The 25164-nt window shown below is 41.8% G+C and overlaps 1 protein-coding gene across 1 annotated transcript in view; it reads left to right on the forward strand.

Moving 5' to 3' along the window:
• The window catches only part of LOC126195706 (gastrin/cholecystokinin type B receptor-like), a 343046-nt gene that overhangs the window by 99828 nt on the left and 218054 nt on the right, over positions 1-25164 (forward strand). Inside the window, exon 3 of the mRNA XM_049934335.1 lies at positions 15112-15235. Within this exon, the coding sequence (XP_049790292.1) occupies positions 15112-15235 (124 nt within the window). The remainder of the gene's footprint in view (positions 1-15111; positions 15236-25164) is intronic.

A 25164-nucleotide genomic window follows, 5' to 3' on the forward strand; every position in this document is an offset into this window, starting at 1 on the left:
GAACACTTAACTTTTATATTGTCCTTTGGTATACAGCATTCTGGATGATACAAGTGAGACTCTATCTTGAGGTACATGCAACGTTACAAATGGTTAATGGCGCCTTGCTAGGTCGTAGCCATTAACTTAGCTGAAGGCTATTCTAACTGTCTCTCGGCAAATGAGAGAAAGGCTTCGTCAGTGTAGTCGCTAGCAACGTCGTCGTACAACTGGGGCGAGTGCTAGTCCGTCTCTCGAGACCTGCCTTGTGGTGGCGCTCGGTCTGCGATCCTGACAGTGGCGACACGCGGGTCCGACATGTACTAATGGACCGCGGCCGATTTAAGCTACCACCTAGCAAGTGTGGTGTCTGGCGGTGACACCACAGCCAGTATGCCTCTGTGTGGGCTCTAATCTCTCTGATTTTATCCTCATGGTCTCTTCGCGAGATATACGTAGGAGGCAGCAATATACAGCTTGACTCCTCGGTGAAGGTATGTACTCGAAACTTCAAAAAAAGCCAGTACCGAGCTACTGAGCGTCTCTCCTGCAGAGTCTTCCACTGGAGTTTATCTATCATCTCCGTAACGCTTTCCCCATTTCTAAATGATCCTGTAACGAAGCGCGCTGCTCTCAGTTGGATCTTCTCTATCTCTTCTATCAACCCTATCTTGTACGGGTCCCACCCTGTTGAGCAATATTCAAGCAGTGGGCGAACAAGTTGAACTGCAACCTACTTCCTTTGTTTTCGGATTTCATTTCCTTAGGATTCTTCCAATGAATCTCAGTCTGGCATCTGCTTTACCGACGATCAACTTTATATGATCATTCCATTTTAAATCACTCCTAATGCCTACTCCCAGATAATTTAGGGGAGTAACTGCTTCCAGTTGCTGACCTGTTATATTGTAGCTAAATGAGAAAGGATCTTTCTTTCTATGTATTCGCAGCACATTACACTTGTCCACACTGAGATCCAATTGCCATTCCCTGCACCATGCGTCAATTCGTTGCAGATCCTCCTGCATTTCAGTACAATTTTCCATTGTTACAACCTTTCAATCCGCAAAAAGCCTCAGTGAACTTCCGATGTTATCCACAAGGTCATTTATGTATATTGTGAATAGTAACGGTCCTACGACACTCCCCTGCGGCGCACCTGAAATCACTCTTACTTCGGAAGACTTCTCTCCATTGAAAATGACATGCTGCGTTCTGTTATCTAGGAACTCTTCAATCCAATCACACAATTGGTCCGATTGTCCATATGCTCTTACTTTGTTCATTAAACGACTGTGGGGAACTGTATCGAACGCCTTGAGGAAGCTAAGAAACACGGCACTCCCTGGGAACCCGTGTGTAAGGCCCTCTGAGTCTCGTGGACGAATAGCGCAAGCTGGGTTTCACACGATCGTCTTTTTCGAAACCCATGCTGATTCCTACAGAGTAGATTTCTAGTCCCCAGAAAAATCATTATACTCGAACATAATACGTGTTTCAAAATTCTACAACTGATCGACGTTAGAGATATACGTCAATAGTTCTGCACATCTGTTCGAAGGTGGTCGGTAGAGTGTTGTAACATAACTCCAGTTTATAAGGAGGGTAGAAGAACAGATCCGCAAAGTTACAGACCTATATCGATAACTTAGGCTTGCTGCATAATCCTTCGACATATTCTCAGTTTGAAAATAATAAACTTTCTTTACGCTGGGAAGCTTCTGCGTACGAGTCAGCATGGTTGTAGGAAGCATCTCTCATGCGAAACTCAGCTTGACCTTTCCTCGCATGATATGGATGAAGGGCGACACGGAGAATCCATATTTCTAGATTTCCGGAAAGTATTTGACACTGTGCCCCATAGCAGGCAGTTAACGAAGGTAGGAGCATATGGAATAAGTTCACACATATGGGAGTGGCACGAAGACTTCTTATGTAATAGAACCCAGTATCTTGTCGTCGACGGCGAATGTTCATCAGAGTCAAGAGTTTCGTCAAGAGTGCCCCAGGGATGTTTGATAGGACCACTGTTGTTCTCTATATACATAAATAGTTTGGAGGACACAATGGGCAGTAATCTGTTGTTGGCTGATCGTGCCGTGGGGTACGTTAAGGTGACGAGGTTGAGTGACTGAAGGAAGATACGACTTAGACGAAATTGCAAAGTTGGTGTCATGAATGAGAGATAGCTCTGAATGTGGAAAAATGTAGGTTAATGTGATTGAGTAGAAAGAATAAACTTTAATGTTCGATTACAATATTACTAGTGTCCTGCTTGGCATAGTCAAGTCGTTTAAATACGTCGACTTAACGTTGAAAAGCGATATGAAATAGAACGAGCATATGAGAACTGTGGTATGGAAGGCGGATGGTCGACTTCGGTTTATTGGGAGAATCATAGGAAAGTGTGGTTCACCTGTAGAGGAGACTGCTTATAAGGAACATGTGTGAACTGTCTTTGAGTACTGTTCGAGTGTTTGGGATATGCACCAGGTCCGATTAAAGCAAGACATCCAAGCAGTTCAGAGGCTAGGTGCTAGATGTGTTACCGTTTGGTTCCAACAACAAGCAAATATTACAGAGGTGATTCGGGAACTCAGGTGGGAATCCCTGGAGGCAAGGCGACGTTATTTTCGAGAAACACTACTGCCAGGAAGTTTGACTACTGAGAAAGTTTACAGAACCGGCGCTTGAAGCTGACTGCCGAACGACTCTACTGTCGCCAACATAAAATGGGCGTAAGGACTACGACGATAATGTTCAAGAAATTAGGGCTCGAGGAAGGCAAAAAGGCAGTCCTTTTTCCCTCGATCTACGAGTTTGCGAGCCGGGCGGGGTAGCCGCGCGGTCTCAGGCGCCTTATCACGGTCCGTGCGGATCCCCCGTCGGAGATTCGAATCCTCCCTTGGGCACGGGTGTGTATGTTGTCCATAGCGTAAATTAGTTTATGTTGGTTTAAGTAGAGTGTAGGCTTAGGGAGCGATGACCTCAGCAATTTGGTCGCATAAGACCTTACCACAAATTTCCAAATTTCTATTGGCGAGTGGGACAGAAAAGTAACTGACAAGTAGTTGTACAGGGTCTCCACCACTCACCGTACTGTGGCTTGTGGACTAACTATGTAGATGTAGAAAGTCGTTTACAATGAATGTAGAGGCTGTGGATTAGCTACTCTGACGGAAAAAAATTACACCATAGAGAAGGAGTCGTGCGACATAAACGAAAGTTCGTAAGCGTGTTTCTACATCTGAAAGATGTTGCCTACTCACATTTCATACTAATAGTGCCACTGTGAGGATGCAGATCAAGTTTTCTATAAATATACGCTGGAGCTGTGACAAGTGTTGGTTTCAATCTGGACGTGATGAGTTGATGATAGTGAAGAATCCCTTTTGGGCGACGAAGACGTCATTATGAACACCTCGCCGAATTTGATCGAGGTTTTATAATAAGTCTACGAGAAACTGGATGTTCCTTCTGCGTTACTGCAGAAGGGCTGGGTACGGATGTAGCCACTGTACATGATTGCTGGCAGCGATGGTCAAGAAAATGTACAGTATCAAGAAAACCCGGCTCTGAACGGCCACCTGACAGTACCGTAAGGGAAGACTATCGTGTTGACGTGTGGCTCTGGTGGATCGTAGTGCATCTGCAGCAGCAGTATGAATAGCAGTTGGCACACAGTGACACAACGAGCCTACCGCTGTAGCGTGCGTACCACTGACACCAAACCATCGCCATTTCCGACTTCAGTGGTTCGAACACAGTATATGTTCCATAATCCTGCTGCACATCGATATCAGTTCTATGGGTTTGTAATACATTTAATTACTCCTACTTCCATTCTTAAGCATTAGTGTGACCTGTGCAAGATTCCAGTCTTTTGCTACGGCACTTCCGTATACTGTCTGGTCCGGAAGACTTACCTTTATTTGGTCACCAGAGCTGCTTTACTACACCTAGGATAAAGCTATTCATGTTAGCAACTGTTCTTGATTCGAATTGGGTAATTTTTACTTCGTCTTGTATGGGGGAGGAATTTTTGGAAAACAAGGCTCAGTAACTCCGATTTAGTGGAAGGATCATCGGTAAGATCACCATTGGCATCGGGTGACACTTCTTTGCAAAATATGTCCCAGCCAATATGTTTCCTTCATTCGAAATTGTATTTCTTGGTGATACAGCCAACACTCCTTGATCAGCTGTACACTTGCCGTTATCCTTTGTCCTCCTACCACTATGGCGCTTGTTTTTTCTAATTCTTTTTCTTAATTTTCTCAGCATAAATACTGAAAAGGTTTGGTGGCAAACGATACCCTAATATCAACTCTTGCATTACAACGAAAGCCGATACCACATGCTATGATTTAAACTAAGTGCTTATCAAATTATGACTCCAGAATCCGTACCTTGAAGCTATACCTTTTTTGCATGAAATTTCCCCATGAAAGAACAACAACGCGATCCTACTACAATTCATGAAATATGAGGTAGGAAGCAAAATTTCGTAGTGCAACGAGCATTTAAAAGGCGTCTTTAACACAAACGGAAGGAAAATAAATCGCAAAGAAGGTTTTAAAAATCCTAATACAGATTATCAGTGTAAATGCCTCTCTCTTTGTTGAAAAGAAGCGTGATACACATTTGTAACTGCACACGTTATGCCCTAAAGCCTAACGAAAAGAAAATAGCACTATAATGTATCTACAAATCACTAACTACTAGAAAATACATACAATATATTACGTATTCTTGTTAAAGAGTCTGTAGCCAAGCGGTCTAGGGCGCTGCAGTCCTGGACTGTGCGGCTGGTTCCGGCGGATGTTCGAGTCCTCCCTCGGGCATGGGTGTGTGTGTGTGTTTGTCGTTAGGATAATTTAGGTTAAGCAGTGTGTAAGCTTAGGGACTGATGACCTTAGCAGTTAAGTCCCATAAGATTTCACACACATTTGAACATTTTTTGCTAAAGAGTTTGTGTGTTAGAAGACTAATACAGGAATCTACAGTCAAAGACACTTCCCTAATCTTGCCTGTATCAGCAAACAGTTGTTTAGTCAAGTGTCCGTTTGTGGTGGAACAGGCTAATGAGCTACCACTAGTACACGCAGCTCGACAGCAAGCATGAAACAAAATTTACAAAACAGAGATGACACTCTGTACAAGTTGTGAAATACAAATTTCCCCCAAAAGTCTTCCTGACAGTTCTGTACAACGTCGCCACTTTTTATGTGGCAACAGAAAAATAAAGGGAGAGAAATTTAAATTGCGATTTGCTTCAATGAATATTAAACTTGAAAGTTTAAAGTTGTAATGAATGGTACGTGAATTTTAAGTTAAATGCTAATGTGCTACACAAAGAAGTTTTTCCCCTTAATTAAGAGCGTCGTTAAATGGATCTAAGCTTTCAGGACTGTCCACCTTTGCCTATGTTTAGAATGGGGAAGGCTTGCGATCTAACTGAGTTTGACTAAGGGCAGACTGTGATTGCCCGGAGGCTCGAACCGAGCATTTTGGAAACTGCACAACTTTCCAGCTGTTGGAGAGAGCTGTGGTGAGTGTCTTCAGCACTTACCGAAACCAAGTTGAAAGCACTTCCAGACGTCGTGGAGTTGGACGGCCACCCCACATTACAGACGTAGGACGTCGTACGCTCGCTGGAATGGTAAAACAGGATAGGTGGCGTACTTTGGCGTAACTACCATCAGATTTTAATGCTGGGCGTACTAATGTGCCTGAACATACAGTGCAAGTGCACCCAACACTCCTAACGATGGCCCTCGGAACCGACGACGCATGCAGGTGTCGATGGTAACACCACGACATCGGCAACTACGACTGAATTGGGTGCATGACCATCGGCACTGGACTTTGATGCAGTGGCAGAGTTTTGCAAGGTGTGATGAATCCAGATATCTTCTTCATCATGTCGATGGGAGGGCGGGAATGCGTCGTCTTCCAGGGGAACAGCTCCTTGACACCTCTGCTGTGAGACGGAGACAAGCTAACAGCGGCTCCATTAATCTCTGGGCAACACCCATGGTTCCAAATCTTTAATGTCATGCAGCGCGTCAGCAACCGTATATGTATAGAAAATAAACAATTTTTTCAGCCTTACAAAATGGTTTTAATCTTGACAGACATAATCTTATGATTATGCGTCTTTGTTGTTTTAATTTTTAATCTGTGACATGGCCAGTGTTTGGCTCTAAAAATAATTTAATTTTTTGTAAGTATCACGATTTCTTTATTATTCGATCATTAGACTGATGATGCATTTCAGTGGGTAATATATGTCCGTATGTGGTTTAATTCATAGGTTCTGAAGAAGATTCCATTACTGGAATCGAAACCTAGGTAAACGAGTAAAAATTACCTTGCAACTGAAGGCTGAAAAAAATGTTTATTTTCTATACATATACGGTTGCTGACGCGCTGCATGATGTTAAAGATTTGTAAATTTGTACCTGACGAGGCAAGTAAAGCAGCTAACAGATATATGGACATAGTGTATAAAATAATGAAAACAGGTAAGGCAATATCTTTCATTAAGCAATGCAAGCTGTCAAATGTAGTACCTGATTTTGTAAAAGGCTATATTAATAAAAAAGTTTGTAATAAGTCCCCTGGTCTTAAAAGGAAACTCGTACACCACATTTTAAATGAAAGAAGTGCTGAGTTGTACTCCAAGAAAGACAACTTGAATGAAGAAGCTTATGAACTATACCTTGAACTTTCAAAAATTTTTAAGACTACCTTTAACTTTCAAATTGATTCTTTTTGGATGCATATTAGTTTATGGTTAGCAAACCGTAAAACCGAAATTAGTGTTAGACATGAAAGAAAGCTAGCGAAATTATTAAATTGTGTTGAGGTTTCTGGCGTTCATAACACACGTAATGGGGCGGCCGCCTTACCCCAATTTTACGAACGCGTAGTGAATAAGACTAATATTTGTTTCTCCGAAGCTGAGAACGAGCTTTTATGTAAAGGTTTCAGGTTTAATGTACAACCTAAATGTACTTCTCAAAGTGTACAAAATTTAATTGTCGACCTCAAAGTTGGGCTTGATTGTTCTAAAATAGCAAAAAATGCGCAAACAAGAATAGCTTATGACGCCTGTAAAATTGTCCAAAAAGATTACTCTGTTCAAAATCCTGTTTCTACTGTACATCAAACGTTGAAGAGCATTAATCTTAAGCTTAAAAATAATGAAGCAGTGATAACCAAGGCCGACAAAGGCCATTCCCTAATTATCGCCCACAAAAGCGAATACATCCGTAAAACGGAAATGTTTTTTGAGGAAAATGGCATCGTGCAAATCGAGGTGGACCCCACACCCGTGATCCAAAAAGAGATAAGGTCGGCTCTTAGCAGTACAAAAAAGTTAATCGGCAAGTTTTATAAAAAATGCCTTATAAACATGAATCCGAAACCACCTATTTTGAGAAGCCAGTTTAAGGTTCACAAAATTTCCCATCCTATCCGTCCGATCGTTGACAGTACCAAAAGTGCATACCACAAACTAGCTAGGTTCCTACACTGTAATTTGAAAGAGAATTTTGTGTTTGAAAAAAACTTTTCCGTCAAAAATTCGGTAGACGTGGCCAACAAACTTAAAACTTTGACCTGTTCTGACATCACAAAACTCGTATCATTTGATATTAAAAATTTATATCCTAATGTACCTGTTGAGCAGACGATGGGCATAATAGAAACCAATTTGCGATACCATAAAAAATTATCTGCCCCTGAGATCGATGAACTAATGGTTCTGTTACGCACCACCCTCAAGTACAATTATTTCTCTTTCAATAATAAAATATATTCGCAACCCTGTGGTCTGGCTATGGGCAGCCCGTTAGCTGGCATCATGTCAGATATTTTTATAAACTCAATGGAGCAGATGTTTTTTCGGAATTATCCAGATTTGGCAAATAATATAATATTCTATGCGAGATATGTAGATGACTTGCTGTTTGTGTTTGAAGGTTCCCATGAAGAGCTAGAACTGTTATTTACCACTTTCAATAACCTCCATGAAAAAAGAAATTTCACGCAAGAAAATCAGACAGCTGATAGGACCTTAGACTATCTCGATCTGACTCTATCCATTATTGGCAACAAAATAGATTTCAAAATTTTTCGGAAAGCAACCTATTCCGACGTCATCATCCCAGCTGATTCCACCCATCCTCAGGCCCATAAAATGGCCTTTTTTTCACTCGAGTATCCATCGAGCCCTTTCCATTCCGCTTTCGCCAGTCAACTTACAGAACGAATTAAAAGTCCTCGAAAACATCGCTCAGAATAATGGATATAATCCCAGTATAGTGAGACAGTTGTTCAACAAAAAACACGAAAGAAGTCTACCACCCTTTCCAGTTCAGGTACCCACAATCAACACCAGGAAACGAAATATATATCAGTTCCCTTTATAGGTAACATATCCTATAAGGTAGGTCGTTTATTAAAAAACCTGGGGTGTAAAGTTTCATACTCTACCACCAACAAACTCAAAAAGAATTTAGTTCATTCTCTGGATAAAGGTACTGATAAATCATCGATGTCAGGTGTGTATAAGATCACGTGTGCTGAATGTCCTTCTTATTACATTGGCCAGACAGGAAGGGCCCTGTCTGTTAGGTTTAAAGAGCATCTGCCGACAAAAAACGGTGATGGAACACGAGGATCTACATTTGCTGAACATCTGGTCCAAAAGGCGCATGCTCCCAAGCCTCTAAAAGACGCAGTGATTTTGCATAATGAAGCCAAGGGATGTAGGCTAGACACCCTCGAAGAATTGCAAATTTTTAAACATCTTATTATTGATAGAGACAACTTACTTAATGATCAGTTGCAACTAAAAAATAGAAGTTATTTCGAGGGATTTCAACCTTTACTCCAGTGGAGTTGACCCACAGTCCGCCTCGAATGGCCGATGCTGTTTCCCTATCTGCTTTGTCCCTTTATTATAGTGCGATTGTACATGTGTGTCTTTGTATTTCGTAATATGCTTGTTAATGACACATAGTTGCTAAGGCGTTTTTATGTTAAAGACATTTAATGCTTAGCACGCATGGTTTCGACACTAATTTTTTAGTTACTGTAGCCGGGCTTCGCCCTCTTACTATAATATTTAAATGTAAAAAAAAAAATCTTTATACCTTGGCTTTGTAATTTGTTCTCAGGTAAATTGTTTAAAGTTGCCATACCAATAGGTTTGTCCACTTGTTGGACGGCTTTCAGTCACATCTTGTTTATATGTATATGTGCTCTAAATAATTTTGAGACAATTTGTCTCTCGCGCCTGCGCCTGCGCTTGCGCTCGCGCATGCGCTTGGCCGCGGCCGAGCCTCGCCGCGAAACATCTCGCGACGCCTAGTTTTCCGCGCCGCTCGCGTGTGGTCCTTATTTCTGGCCGGCGTAGCTCCGTCTACGTTCGCCTTAATGGTTTTAATCTTGACAGACATAATCTTATGATTATGCGTCTTTATTGTTTTAATTTTTAATCTGTGACATGGCCAGTGTTTGGCTCTCAAAATAATTTAATTTTTTGTAAGTATCACGATTTCTTTATTATTCAATCATTAGACTGATGATGCATTTCAGTGGGTAATATATTTCCGTATGTGGTTTAATTCATAGGTTCTGAAGAAGATTCCATTACTGGAATCGAAACCTAGGTAAACGAGTGAAAATTACCTTGCAACTGAAGGCTGAAAAAATTGTTTATTTTCTACCCATGGTTCCAGTGGAGCGCGTGCAAGGCATTATGACGGCAAAGGGGTATCGTACACTGGTTGCACACCACATACACCCCTTCATGACGGTGAGGTCTTCCGACAGAAATGGCATTTTTCAAAAAGATAATGCGCCGTGTCAGAGAGCCAGAAGTGTGACGGAGCGGTTTGATGAAGACAATTGCTAGTTCGAAATGATATGCTGGCTCCCCAACTCGCCAGATCTGGACCCGATCGATTACCTCTGGGATGTGATTGAACATGGCGTCAGAGCTAATCGCCCCCTCCCCGCGAATTTACTTGCGTGTCCAGATATGGTGCCCGCTCGCTCCCTCTAGCGACATACCGAGGCCCCATGGCTTCCATGCCACGACGTGTCGCCGCTGTTATCCGTGCCTCAGGTGGACATAACGGCTGTTAGGTCACAGTGTTCCGGCTGATCAGTGTCATTCTGTAACTAATTCCGTAATGGCTGCCATACAACAACAGAGCTGGATCCGCTCCGACAGCAAGTATTTCTACTCCCGTAACTCAAGCCATAGTAAAAAGTATTATGAATGAAGAGTCAAATACGCTGTCAGCTAAGAGTAGCAACACCTATGCAGAGTTCACTCTCGCAGTCACTTTCTTTCGCTGTCGCAAATACATCAGCTCCCAAAAGCCCTTTCAGCACAGTGATCAATGTAATTAACTCAAGATCCGTCAGTGTTTAACTTAAGCAGTCTCATATTCGTATCAGTTGACTTCCAATTTTCTTTTTTGCTTAGTTTGAGAGTAGACACAAAATCTGACAGTGTGTAAATTAAACACATCCCATTTTCTTACCACATAACTTCATCTAATGTGTTTCAGCATTGATCATACGATGTACCTCTGGCTGCTGAACATTGAGAGCCCACCGTCCGAAACGACTCACCTTTCTCTAATTAACTTGGAACTCGTGCTTCTTGACAAGTACACGAGCAGCTCCGCTCGCAATTATCAGTGTACAAGGTTTAGCTATACTTCTCCTTGAATTGGCTTTTTTTTTTCATTTTGTTCGACATTGTTGGTTGCGTTTGGTCTGGGCGGACGGTACAAGACATCCGTTCAAGTTGATACTTGATCCCTTTACTGAGTTTCTTTATTACAGAGGGCGAGCAGCGCTCTGGCCGAACACGCTGAGCTACCGTGCCGGCTATTCGATCTTCAGTCGAATTGATAAGCAACTGAAATTGGAAAAAAAAAATTATATTCACAAGTGAGAGGATGTAAGTTCTTCACAAAAACCAAAAAACCACTGAAGCCAAAGTTACATTACGCTTACCTTAATAACACAGAAAGAAGAAAATCATCGGTACACAGTTTAACGTCTAAGAATCGATTGTGAGAAACGAGACTCTGACACTCCACTCCCTTTCACATTCATCAGACATCAACAAAAAAACCTGTGAGTGCTTTCGCGTCTATAGAATAAATGACTGGGGTCAGTAGTGGACCCTTATTCTATGACAGAGCACATTGGTGTTTAGCTGTACACAGTTGTTTAATTTCAGAATTATTGTCAAAGAAGTACACAAATTTACATAGATTGTGACATGACACTTACAGGACAGTTATCAATATAACCCATTAAGTCCTGTTTAGTAGAACTAACCCTGAACACAGCAATATAAAATTTAAATAGAAGGTCCTCTGCAACATTATGCTTACTACTACACCGTGAAGTTGACCAATATTACGACAAATCATCCAATTCTGGTTCTAAGTTCGGTATTTTTTAGGATGACAAGTCTATGGAGGATGGTTACTTTTTGTGACAAGCTGAGCAAAAGATTACCCAAGGCTGCTAGAGTTCACACAGGACGGAAGCTGGTGAACCAACAAGTTTACGTGTCTGCCAGCAGCAATTACCTTTTAGCTGCGATGTGCTGCCAGCTGCATGGCTGCTCTTTCCCTCTGAAAATCCTATAAAAAGCTAATCAAAATCTTTACCGTTATTTTATCAGCTAAAACTGTCCTATGTTTCTCGTTAGGCGAGAAAACATGCACCCATCCCCAACCTGGAAAATATGGCTATATACACATGCATAGATGGTGCTGCGTATATACTTCCATGATCTCTCAGTTCTCACAAGAACAATTAAGTACGTGGCTGTTTCGTTCCTCCGCTATCGGAGCTCAACGACTCTTCAGCTAATTTCTAGCTGAATTACAGCCAAAGTGAACGCAGTGTTCACAGAAAAATCCTCTTTTGCCGTTGTACAGAGCGTGATGCCCCTCTTTTACACTTGGACGCTGGTTCAGAGGAGAGTCCCCAAAGTTTACCGTATTGTGTCTTTCGTAGCAAAACTGTCCCTCACCTGTGTCCTTTCGTGCTTCACATCACGGCTTTTTCAAACCAATGGGAGCGATCCTTCCATCTTGTGGAAACTACCTTTGCCAATCACAAAGGGCCTACCTTTAAACTGCTTGGAAATATCTACCCATTCTATTCCTCCTGAGTTTATTTCAGCCAAGAGGACATTTTGTACCCGCTACTGACGCCTAAAAGTTACACACTTGCATCACGAGCTTATCACAAGCATTTCACGTGATCAACTGCGTCTCTGGTCTGTTCGTATCCACCCGGAAATTACCCAATGCAGTTTTCTAAAAAGCGTCTGCCCCCAAACTATAACGTTTCCTGTTGCAGCTTTTTTCATCTTTTCCCCTTAAAAGACTGAATCGTGTTCAAAACCAGAAAGAGACCTCTTCACAAACTAGTTTATCTTCATGGAATGGAGCTCTGCTTGTGTGAATAAATAAAATATATAGGCCTAAGGGTAGATTTGGAACATACCTACAAATTACAGATCACTTAGTCTTTTAAATGAAGTACCATGAAAGTGTTCCACCATTATCTCCTGCAGAATGAGAGTAGTATGGGTGCTCAAGCGAAAGCATAACTCGGTCATGAACAGTTAGGGCGACAGACTTCCCGGGAGCTCATCTCAATGCACTTCCACCTATTTTGGTGTAATAACTCAGACAGAGTTGTCTGAAATACTGACACATCTGTATTCAAAACATCGAGGAAACGAATCTGCCTTTTTAATTGTTTATTATATACAGTGAAGCGCCAAAAACTGGTACAGGAATGCATATTAAAATACAGAGATATGTAAACAGGCAGAATATGGCAGTGCTGTTGGCAACATCTATATAAGACAACAAGTGTCTGGCGCAGCTGTTAGATCGGTTACTGCTGCTACAGTGTCACATTATCAAGATTTAAGTGAGTTTGAAAGTGGCATTATAGTTGGAACACGAGCAATGTGACACAGAACCTCCGAAATAGCGCTGAAGTGGGAATTTTCCCATAAGACCATTTTACGAATATACCGTGAATATCATGAATCCGGTAAAACATCAAATCTCTGACATCGCTGCAGCCAGAAAGAGGTCCTGCAAGAATAGGGCCAACGACAACTGAAGAGAATCGTTCATCAGACAGAAGTGTAGTCCTTCCGCAAATTGCTGCACACGTCAATACTGGGCCATCGACGAGTGTCGGGGTAAGAACCATTCAACGAAACATAATCGATATGGTCTTTTGGAGCCGAAAACGCATTCGTGTACCCTCGATGACTGCATGACACAAAGCTTTGGGCCCGTCAACACCTACATTGGACTGTTGATGACTAGAAACATGTTGCCTGGTCGGACGAGTATCGTTTCTAATTGTATCGAATGGATGGACGTGTACGGGTATGGAGATAACCTCAAGGATCCAAGGGCTCTGTATGTCAGTAACGGACTATAATGGTATGGGGTGTGTGCATTGGGATGATATGGGGCCCCTGATACGTCTAGATACGACTCTGACAGGTGACATGTACGTAAGCATCCTGTCTGATCACCTGCTTCCATTCGTGTCCATTGTGTATATCGACGGACTTGGGCAATTCCAACAGGACAATGCGACACCCCACATCTCCAGAATTGCTACAGAGTGGGTGCAGGAACACGCTCCTGAGTTTAAACACTTCCACTGGCCACCAAACTCCCCAGACATGAACATTATTGAGCGTATCTTGGATGCCTTGCAACGTGCTCTAACGCATTCGATACAGTTCCGCACTGTCGCCTGATAAACAAAGTAAGAGCCTACGGAATATCAGACCAGCTGTGTGGCTGGATTGAAGATTTTTTAGCAAACAGAACACAGCATGTTGTTATCAATGAAGAGACGTCTACAGACGTTAAGGTAACCTCTGGCGTGCCACAGGGGAGTGTTATGGGACCATTGCTTTTCACAATATATATAAATGACCTAGTAGATAGTGTCGGAAGTTCCATGCGGCTTTTCGCGGATGATGCTGTAGTATACAGAGAAGTTGCAGCATTAGAAAATTGTAGCGAAATGCAGGAAGATCTGCAGCGGATAGGCACTTGGTGCAGGGAGTGGCAACTGTCCCTTAACATAGACAAATGTAATGTATTGCGAATACATAGAAAGAAGGATCCTTTATTGTATGATTATATGATAGCGGAACAAACACTGGTAGCAGTTACTTCTGTAAAATATCTGGGAGTATGCGTGCGGAACGATTTGAAGTGGAATGATCATATAAAATTAATTGTTGGTAAGGCGGGTACCAGGTTGAGATTCATTGGCAGAGTGCATAGAAAATGTAGTCCAGCAACAAGGGAGGTGGCTTACAAAACACTCGTTCGACCTATACTTGAGTATTGCTCATCAGTGTGGGATCCGTACCAGATCGGGTTGACGGAGGAGATAGAGAAGATCCAAAGAAGAGCGGCGCGTTTCGTCACAGGGTTATTTGGTAACCGTGATAGCGTTACGGAGATGTTTAATAAACTCAAGTGGCAGACTCTGCAAGAGAGGCGCTCTGCATCGCGGTGTAGCTTGCTCGCCAGGTTTCGAGAGGGTGCGTTTCTGGATGAGGTATCGAGTATATTGCTTCCCCCTACTTATACCTCCCGAGGAGATCACGAATGTAAAATTAGAGAGATTAGAGCGCGCACGGAGGCTTTCAGACAGTCGTTCTTCCCGCGAACCATACGCGACTGGAACAGGAAACGGAGGTAATGACAGTGGCACGTAAAGTGCCCTCCGCCACACACCGTTGGGTGGCTTGCGGAGTATGAATGTAGATGTAGATGTAGATTTATGGACTCTGCTGCAGGATGTCAGTTCCCTCCAGCACTACTTCAGACATTAGTCGAGTCCATATCACGTTATGTTGCGGCACTTCTGCGTGCTCCTGGATGCCTTACACGATATTAGGCAGGTGTACCAGTTTCGTTCGATCCACAGTATATTAGGGAAACTGGCAAAGTCGAGACCTAAACGATCAAGCAGTCACACTCGTTTTTCCTGATCAAACTGCGTTTGTTTTATGTGCAGGTATTATGCTATCGTGCACCCGATGCGAGCCAAGTACATCTGCACAATCAGCCAGGCGCGCAAGATCATCCTGGGAATCTGGTGCGCATCCTTCCTGCTCGCCTTGCCCGCCATCTTCGTACAGGTCAGTAACTGCATGCATCCGTAAACCTTAATGTGTACAGCAGCGACACTCTCAAGGAGAGTGTAGGCAAATCTAAGGCGAACATTGCAGTTACATACATAGATGGAGAAAGAAATTACACTAGTGAAAGTACATATATCATGTGTTTTCTGAACGATCTCAAATCTATAAGCTTCCTGGAGATTTAACTTTACTGCACGGCCCAAAAAGGATCAGTGCCTACCATCATCTTGTTGCTGAAACATGCAATATGCAACAATATTATATGTAAGACGTAATACACTGCCTTAATAAAATGTGGAGCATCTAGAAAGGGAGATGGTTGAGAGGGGAGAAGGGTTGAGAGGGCTTGTGATGTTATTTCAGTGATTTCAAAGTCGAGCCAGTTTAGAAAGAACTTGCCAGTAAGAGGGTACTGATCAGTAAGACGTTACATCCCTTCTGGCCTGGAAGCATGCACTTATGCGACTGGGAAAGGAGTCGTAGTTTCGTTGTATCCTCTCCAGAAGGATGTTGGCTCATATACGTTGTAACTGGTCCTCGATATCCCGGATACTGGCACTAGGATGAAATTGACGTCGACTATGGTGCCTCACCTATTCTTTCGGGGATGGATCTGGGTATCTTTCTGGTCTCAAAGATGCCTCAAAATCATGCAGACAGCACATAGAGATGTGTGCTGTGTGTGTATGAGCATTGCCCTGTTGAAAATGGTCTCCGCGGCTCTGTCAGTCCCAATGGCCACACTGTCACGCCAAGAGCAACAACGGTGTGGCTCAGCGAAACACTGGAAGAATGCGACTTCATAGATCACCCTCATACTCGTCGACTTTCATCATCCAGGATAGCGCAGAACCGCGATTCATCCAACACAGTACTACACCATTTATCAGCAGCCCATGCTTCGCGATCACGGCACCATTCCAAACTAAGCCGTAATGTTGTGTTAAAGGTAGCGACAGGGTGGAACGGTAGACCCTTAGGCTGGCTGTTGATAGTCTCGAACCAATTGTGCCGGCCGGGATGGCCGAGCGGTTCTAGGCGCTACAGTCTGGAACCGCGCGACCGCTACGGTCGCAGGTTCGCATCCTGCCTCGGGCATGGATGTGTGTGACGTCCTTAGGTTAGTTAGGTTTAACTAGTTCTAAGTTCTAGGGGACTGATTACCTCAACAGTTAAGTCCCATAGTGCTCAGAGCGATTTGAACCAATTGTGGGAGATGGTACAACGTGTTGCAGGGAGTCAGCTACTTGAACTCGGATAGCAGGCTTAGATATAAAGGGGCTATGATGTCCTGGGTGCACAATATGACTTCCCTCCTTTTTGTTGATCAGATGTGATCGACCAGAATCTTAACGGTGAGTGTCGCCGAACTCACGTTGCCAAGCAGTCCACCATCATGCAACTGTCACGTCCGAATCACCCACACTTCTGGATACTGTCTCCATGCTACACCATTCGACCGGTCAGCCAAATGGAGACCTACAATTAGGCTCCTTAAAAACTCTGTCAGGTTCTCATAATGTTCTCTCAGACGAGTGCCCTTCCCAGTTATCATTCACTATCTGACGCTTTTCTCTCTTATAAAGGGTGGTCCATTGTTCGTGACAGGGACAAATATCTCACCAAATAAGCGTCAAACGAAGAAACTACAAAGGACGAAACTGGTCTAGCTTGAAGGTGGAAACCAGATGGCGCTATGGTTGGCCCGCTAGTTGGCGCTTCCATAGGTCAAACGGATATCAACTGCGTTTTTTAAAAATAGGAACCCCCATTTTTTATTACACATTCGTGTAGTACGTAAAGAAAAGTGGATGTTTTAGTTGGACCACTATTTCGCTTTGTGATAGATGGCGCTGTAATAGTCACAAACGTATAAGTACGTGGTATCACGTAACATTCCGCCAGTGCGGATGGTATTTGCTTAGTGATACATTACCCGTGTTAAAGTGGACCGTTTGCGAATTGCGGAAAAGGTCGATATCGTGTTGATGTATGGCTATTGTGATCAAAATGCCCAATGGGCGTGTGGTATGTATGCTGCTCGGTATCCTGGACGACATCATCCAAGTGTCCGGACCGTTCGCCGGATAGTTACGTAATTTAAGGAAGCAGGAAGTGTTCAGCCACATGTGAAACGTTGTAACCTCCCCACGGAACATTTCAAATGATTTTAGTTAATAGAAATGGAGCCATGTGTAACATTCCCGCAAAAATATTAATGACAATGACAATTAAACAAAAATTAGCAATCTGACGCAAGTATAAGTTCGCATAAAATAATGAAACATGATCCCATGACAATGGAACTACAGTGACAATAAAAACTCAGCTTAACCGAAATGTCGGTCTTTGGCCCTGTGCAAAAATCAGAATTAATTTCTTACCTTAGTATAACTGCATGTCAAAATTCTGCTCTTATTCTGCGGCACAGCTTGCAGCAGATGTATCCCAATAACTAAATTTTTTGAAGTTAATTGAATTTTTTTGTTTAAAGGAAATGGAAGGAAATCGAATGATTCTTTATTAAAAAATTGCTTTTAAATCAAAATTATTATTGGGGCGATTCTTTAAAGTTCATTACATTTAATTTACATTACTAGCTGAGCGCGATGCTGCTTAATAATATACCTTGTCCTGAATCTCGACCATTGCGGTGCCGACGCCCGCCGACTGCTCTGCGCTACCACTACTGACAGACTCCTCTCCGCTACATAACTCGGCTACTGCTCCCAACAGACTACTGTACTGCACTGCGCTTCGAGCGCAACTGCTCTGGTCAGAGATTCTACAATGCCTCATCATCGCTGCCAACGAGTACATACGCCTTTCATAACCCTCCACTGGGGGGCAAAAAATTTGGCAGCGATGGTGAGTCATTTGGACTTGCCATCGTAACAAATTTTTCTTTTAAATAATTAACATTTACAAAATATTTGGATGTAATACATGAATTAAATGTTGTGCGCTTGCACCGATTACAAAACATTACAGACAAGACAAAATATAAGTACAATGAGTAGAGAGCGTATCAGCAAATCAGAAAACTGTATATACAAATTATTTGACAAATAAAGTGCACACGCACTGTAAGATTCTATAGCATTTTTTTTTTTGAACAAAATCATGTTGACAAGGGACATGAGTGCACATGCACTGCAGTGGAGAACATATCAGCAAAAGACGAAATGTATATACAATGAGTAACAAATGACATAAATCATAAAAAGTATACAGAATGAACACAAATCATATCGAAAATTGAGAAGAGTGCACAGGCACTGAAGTTCAGTTGAAAACATATTCACATAAGTGCACATGCACTGAAAACTTTTGAACATTTTTATAACAAATAAACGCAAGGGTAGGAAAATCATCAAATCACAAAAAGTATATACACTCCTGGAAATTGAAATAAGAACACCGTGAATTCATTGTCCCAGGAAGGGGAAACTTTATTGACACATTCCTGGGGTCAGATACATCACATGATCACACTGACAGAACCACAGGCACATAGACACAGGCAACAGAGCATGCACAATGTCGGCACTAGTACAGTGTATATCCACCTTTCGCAGCAATGCAGGCTGCTATTCTCCCATGGAGACGATCGTAGAGATGCTGGATGTAGTCCTGTGGAACGGCTTGCCATGCCATTTCCACCTGGCGCCTCAGTTGGACCAGCGTTCGTGCTGGACGTGCAGACCGCGTGAGACGACGCTTTATCCAGTCCCAAACATGCTCAATGGGGGACAGATCCGGAGATCTTGCTGGCCAGGGTAGTTGACTTACACCTTCTAGAGCACGTAGGGTGGCACGGGATACATGCGGACGTGCATTGTCCTGTTGGAACAGCAAGTTCCCTTGCCGGTCTAGGAATGGTAGAACGATGGGTTCGATGACGGTTTGGATGTACCGTGCACTATTCAGTGTCCCTTCGACGATCACCAGTGGTGTACGGCCAGTGTAGGAGATCGCTCCCCACACCATGATGCCGGGTGTTGGCCCTGTGTGCCTCGGTCGTATGCAGTCCTGATTGTGGCGCTCACCTGCACGGCGCCAAACACGCATACGACCATCATTGGCACCAAGGCAGAAGCGACTCTCATCGCTGAAGACGACACATCTCCATTCGTCCCTCCATTCACGCCTGTCGCGACACCACTGGAGGCGGGCTGCACGATGTTGGGGCGTGAGCGGAAGACGGCCTAATGGTGTGCGGGACCGTAGCCCAGCTTCATGGAGACGGTTGCGAGTGGTCCTCGCCGATACCCCAGGAGCAACAGTGTCCCTAATTTGCTGGGAAGTGGCGGTGCGGTCCCCTACGGCACTGCGTAGGATCCTACGGTCTTGGCGTGCATCCGTGCGTCGCTGCGGTCCGGTCCCAGGTCGACGGGCACGTGCACCTTCCGCCGACCACTGGCGACAACATCGATGTACTGTGGAGACCTCACGCCCCACGTGTTGAGCAATTCGGTGGTACGTCCACCCGGCCTCCCGCATGCCCACTATACGCCCTCGCTCAAAGTCCGTCAACTGCACATACGGTTCACGTCAACGCTGTCGCGGCATGCTACCAGTGTTAAAGACTGCGATGGAGCTCCGTATGCCACGGCAAACTGGCTGACACTGACGGCGGCGGTGCACAAATGCTGCGCAGCTAGCGCCATTCGACGGCCAACACCGCGGTTCCTGGTGTGTCCGCTGTGCCGTGCGTGTGATCATTGCTTGTACAGCCCTCTCGCAGTGTCCGGAGCAAGTATGGTGGGTCTGACACACCGGTGTCAATGTGTTCTTTTTTCCATTTCCAGGAGTGTACAATATAGATGACAAGAGTGCACACATACTGCACTTCAGAACAAATCAAAAAATGTCTTTAGTATTTTCACAATAAATAAACATAATAGCAAAAAATCATGTCGACAGGTGACATAAGTGTACTCGCACTGGAGTTCAACAAATCGAGAAAAAATGTATAGGCCATGAACATAAATGGTGTTATTTAAAAATGATTTTCACTATTAGGATAGGAAAGGAAAGGATTGCATCATGGTTTTAGCACTTTAGTTTGCACACAGCTGCACTGAAAGTCCATATCTTTCCACAGAATCACAACACTAAGTGATACAATCTGCAGTTCCGTTCCCAGAAGTATTTATCAGCGTATCAAGACACTGAAACGTCGTAGTAATATTCCATGCTATCATTTGGCAGTATACCAGGTACACCAAACAGTGGGACCATAATAACGTCTTCATCGCTTACGGTGGTGGACAGCATGTCGTGTCAACACCACACTCTTAAGAGGCACACCAACGTAGAATTAGTGCAAAAACCAAATATAGTGCTCCATGATAATGAGGATGGACAAGACAAATGGATGTTACAATATTTTCAGGTAGTTAGGTCAGAAGGTGAAGGACATTAACTAACACACAAGTCTTGAGTAGTGATTACATAAGTAGTTTGCGGCATCCATACTCTAGTTATTGAACATTTCTGTACCAAGTATTTTAGTATTACAGAATAATGTTCATAAAATTAAATTATTGCCATCATGGGTAGTCGTATTACAATAAACAGCGGCAATCTTTGTTCAGTTACACAATTACAATCATAGCATTAATAATCATGGGCATAATAAGTAGTCTCATTACAATAGACAGTGGCAATTTTTAGCCAGTTACACAATTACAATCACAGCATTAATAATCATGGGCATTATAAGTAATCTCATTACAATAGACAGTGGCAATTTTTAGCCAGTTACACAATTACAATCATAGCATTAATAATCATGGGCATAATAAGTAGTCTCATTACAATAGACAGTGGCAATTTTTAGCCAGTTACACAATTACAATCATAGCATTAATAATCATGGGCATAATAAGTAGTCTCATTACAATAGACAGTGGCAGTTACTAGCCAGTTATAAAATTACAATCATAGCATTAATAATCATGGGCATAATAAGTAATCTCATTACAATAAACAGTGGTAGTTATTATTCAGTTACAAAAATATTTTTTTATATATATATTTTTTGTGCTAGCAATGCATTGCTTTGGGTAATTATAAGGGAAAGCAAGAAGAAATAAGAGAAAAAATTGCTTCTAGGTTGTTCCTATAAATGAAAAATGTGTAACGTCATTCGTCATGAGTCAGCTGTAGCAAGGTTATGCAACAAGGCAGTATATGTGATCACATTTATAAATGATAGACACAAATGGGTAAAAAAATAAAATTGCAAGTACTAGAACAGGTATAATAAGTAACAAGTTTAGTATCATGAAAAGCTTCTCCTGAAAAAATACAAAATGGATTATTGAGCTGAAAGAAGAAACGCAGACAATGCTGAAAGGTAGTGAACTTCGAATTAACAGGTAGTGAAATGTGTATAAAAAATGTGTTCCATAGCTGTCCTTTCCAAAACTTTCAGTCATCCTACTATGCAATATAACACCTGCTGTCAAGCAAACTGCAACAAATACTTAAATAACTACATAGCATAAATTCATAACTTCAACATTTTCCTCATCTGTAAAGAAAAACTTCATTATCCATATTATCATAACTTCATTATCATCATCACCTGTAAAGAAAAAACTTCATTATTCATAGTAGCATATTCTTCATCATTATTCTTCATCAGTATTCATTATCATCTGCAAAAATCATTTCATTATTCATTACACAACTATTCCTTATCTCTAGCATATTTCATCACTTAAAACTAAGATGTGTAGTTCTGTCTGACAGCTTGCATCAATCGCTTCGTATTCTGAAAGAAAAAATTAGTTAAGACTACTATTCTGCGATGTGTATAGTATATTCTTGTTAATGCTTGTTAATTCTGATCCATTTACTCGTCCTCATAAGGTTTTGTATCTTCTGTCATCTATTCCGTAGGTGAAATTCCCATTTCTGTTTATTTCCTTTACGCATCATTTCCTTCTGAAATTGATGAACAAAGATTAATGTCTTGTATTTAAATCATATACCCATTAGATAATGATTGGTTAATGGTGACACAATTAAGCATACAGCATAACATGACAGAAAACGTAATATGTCAAAAGCATAGACAGTATTCAAAGGCAAAAAGTGTACAGAGAATATCACAATGCAGCAGTAAAAAAAAAAAAAAGAAAAATAGTCACGATGTTGAGATATCATAGGGCAGAAAAAAAAGTCAAAGTCAACTGGTGTGTGTTATACCTCAGCTATTTCATAATGTATACAAACAAAACGGGAAAACAATTGTACACAAAAAAAAATGAAAAATGTCCACAGTCTGATGTGTAACGACAAGAAAAGCGACCTGTTAACCTTACCTTGCCGGGCACTTGCCAAGAAAAAATACGATAGTCATCATCAGTAATTAGTCATATAATTATAATTGCATAAGTGGTCATAAAAAAGTGTAAGTTCATCTGGAAAATATGCACGGTCTGATGTGTAACGACAAGAAGAGCGACCTGCTAACCTTACCTTGCCGGGCACTTGCCAAGAAAAAATACGATAATCATCAATAATTGTTCACATAAATATCTGGAAAATGTATTAAAGTGTGCTAAATCATAAAGTATGTTCATTCAATAAACGGTTTAACATTGGAGATATGGTGATTGCCTTTCGATTTTCTGGTTCTCAAAGTTTCGACGTGTACAACATTGGGGTGAGGAATGCTGCGAATCCGATATGGACCTTCGTATAGAAGTTCAAATTTACTGCACTTACCTTTTAATTTGCTGGATAAATAGTGTGTACGTACTAATATCTTCTGTCCAACGTGAAAGTCTCGGCGTCTACAAACCTGTTTTTGCTGTCTTCTCCGGCGCTCTGCGGCACGTTTGATGTTGTTCAGCGCAATGTCAATTATTTCGTGGTGTCGTAATTGACGAGATGTAGGAAATGTTACTAATTCTTTAATTATGTTTAGTGGTTCAACGTTTTTAAGTATTACAGACGGAGATAGCATAGTGGATTCATTTGGAATGAAATTAATTACATCTTGGAATGAGTGTATGTGTGTGTCCCAATTAACATGTCTTTTGTGGCAGTATATTCTACACAGTTTACCAATTTCCTTCATTATTCGTTCACAAGGGTTCGAAGAAGCGTGGTACTTGGATATATAAATCGGAGAAATGTTTCTAGCTCGTAACATGCGTGTCCATATAGCAGAACGAAATTGTGATCCATTGTCAGAAATTACTTTCATCACATGCCCTACATGAAATAGAAAATGTTTTACAAATGCTTTCGAAACGGTTTTAGCAGTAGCTTTGCGTAACGGAGTGAAGGTAACAAATTTTGAAGTGAGTTCAACAGCGACAAAGATGTAGCAAAAACCTCTGTTAGTTCTCGGAATTGGACCAAAAATATCTACTGCGGCCATATGTCTTAATTTAACAGGTACAATGGGATATAATGGAGGAATGTGTGAAGTTGTGTCTGACTTAGCTTTCTGGCAAATTTTACATGATGCTAAAATTCGTCGTATACGTTTTTCCATGTTCGAAAAATAACAGTTCTGTCTCAGTATAAGAAAACATTTTCTGGCTCCGTAATGTGCATAACTTAAATGAGTGTACCAGATTAATTTGTTAACCAGTTCGTCAGGAATGCATAATAACCAATTGTTGCTGTCTGGATGAGAGCGGCGAAACAGAATGTCATTGCGTACAGTGTAGTGGTTCCTAATCGTAACATTATTCTTATCTTGCCAAAGGTGTTTAATTTCTTTCCACACATTGTCTTTGCTTTGCTCTCGTGCTATGTCTTGTAATGACGATGAAATAAAATTTTCAAATGCAACTTGTTGAATGTACATGACGCTGAAATTTGCTTTGCAGAAGTTGGTTGCTACGTCTTGCTGATTGTTGCTGAGAGAACGAGAAAGTGCGTCTGCTATAACATTTTGTGTGCCGGGAATGTGAACAATCGTAAAATTAAATTCCTGCAAATAAAGTTTCCATCTACTTAACCTGTCGTGAGTGAATTTAGCCGAAAGTAAGAATTGAATAGCTCTGTGATCTGTGTAAACGGTCGTGTGTCTTCCATAAAGAAAATGCCTAAATCTCGTAAAAGCCCATACAACACATAATGTTTCTAGTTCAGTAACGGAATAATTTCGTTCAGCAGGTGACAAAATGCGGCTTGCAAATGCGATGTTTTTAATTACTGTTGAGCCATCTTCTTCAATTTCCTGAAAAATGTGTACGCCTAAAGCTGTGTTAGAACTGTCGGTGGCAATAGAAAAATTTCGAGTAAGATCTGGGTGCGATAAAAGTGGAGCATTCAACAAAGCATGTTTCAGGTTCACGAATTCAGAATGTGCTTGCTTATCCCATGACCAAATAGTATTTTTACCTGTTAATTGGCATAATCTAGGTGTGTCTAAAGCAGAGTGATGAATAAATTTGCGAAAAAAGTTAATTAAGCCCAAAAAACTGCGTAATTGTTTCTTCGTCGTAGGAACAGTAATGTCACGTAGAGCTTGAAGTTTTTCCGGATCAGGCGCGATGCCTTCTGCTGAAATTACGTGTCCAAGAAATTTTATAGAAGTTTTGCCAAAATGCGATTTACTGAGATTAATTGTAAGTCCTTGTACATGAAAGGTTTGCAACAGTTGTTCTAAAATCAGATTGTGTTCAGTCCAGTTAGCTTCTGCGATAAGAATGTCATCTACGTACGTCGTGATTCTGTCTTTAAGTTCTGTCGGAAGTATTGTGTTCAAAACGCGAATAAAAGCTGCAGAGGAAATTGTTAAGCCGAACGGTAATTTGCAAAATTGATAACAGTCGCCAAAACAGAGAAAAGCTGTATACTTTCTGCAATTCGGATGAAGTTGAATTTGCCAAAATCCCGATTTCAGATCTAATGTGGAATAAATAGCAGTACCGTGAAATTTCTGTAGA

This window comes from Schistocerca nitens, chromosome 7 (assembly GCF_023898315.1).
Source record: "Schistocerca nitens isolate TAMUIC-IGC-003100 chromosome 7, iqSchNite1.1, whole genome shotgun sequence".
NCBI classification, from domain to species: Eukaryota; Metazoa; Arthropoda; class Insecta; order Orthoptera; family Acrididae; genus Schistocerca; species Schistocerca nitens.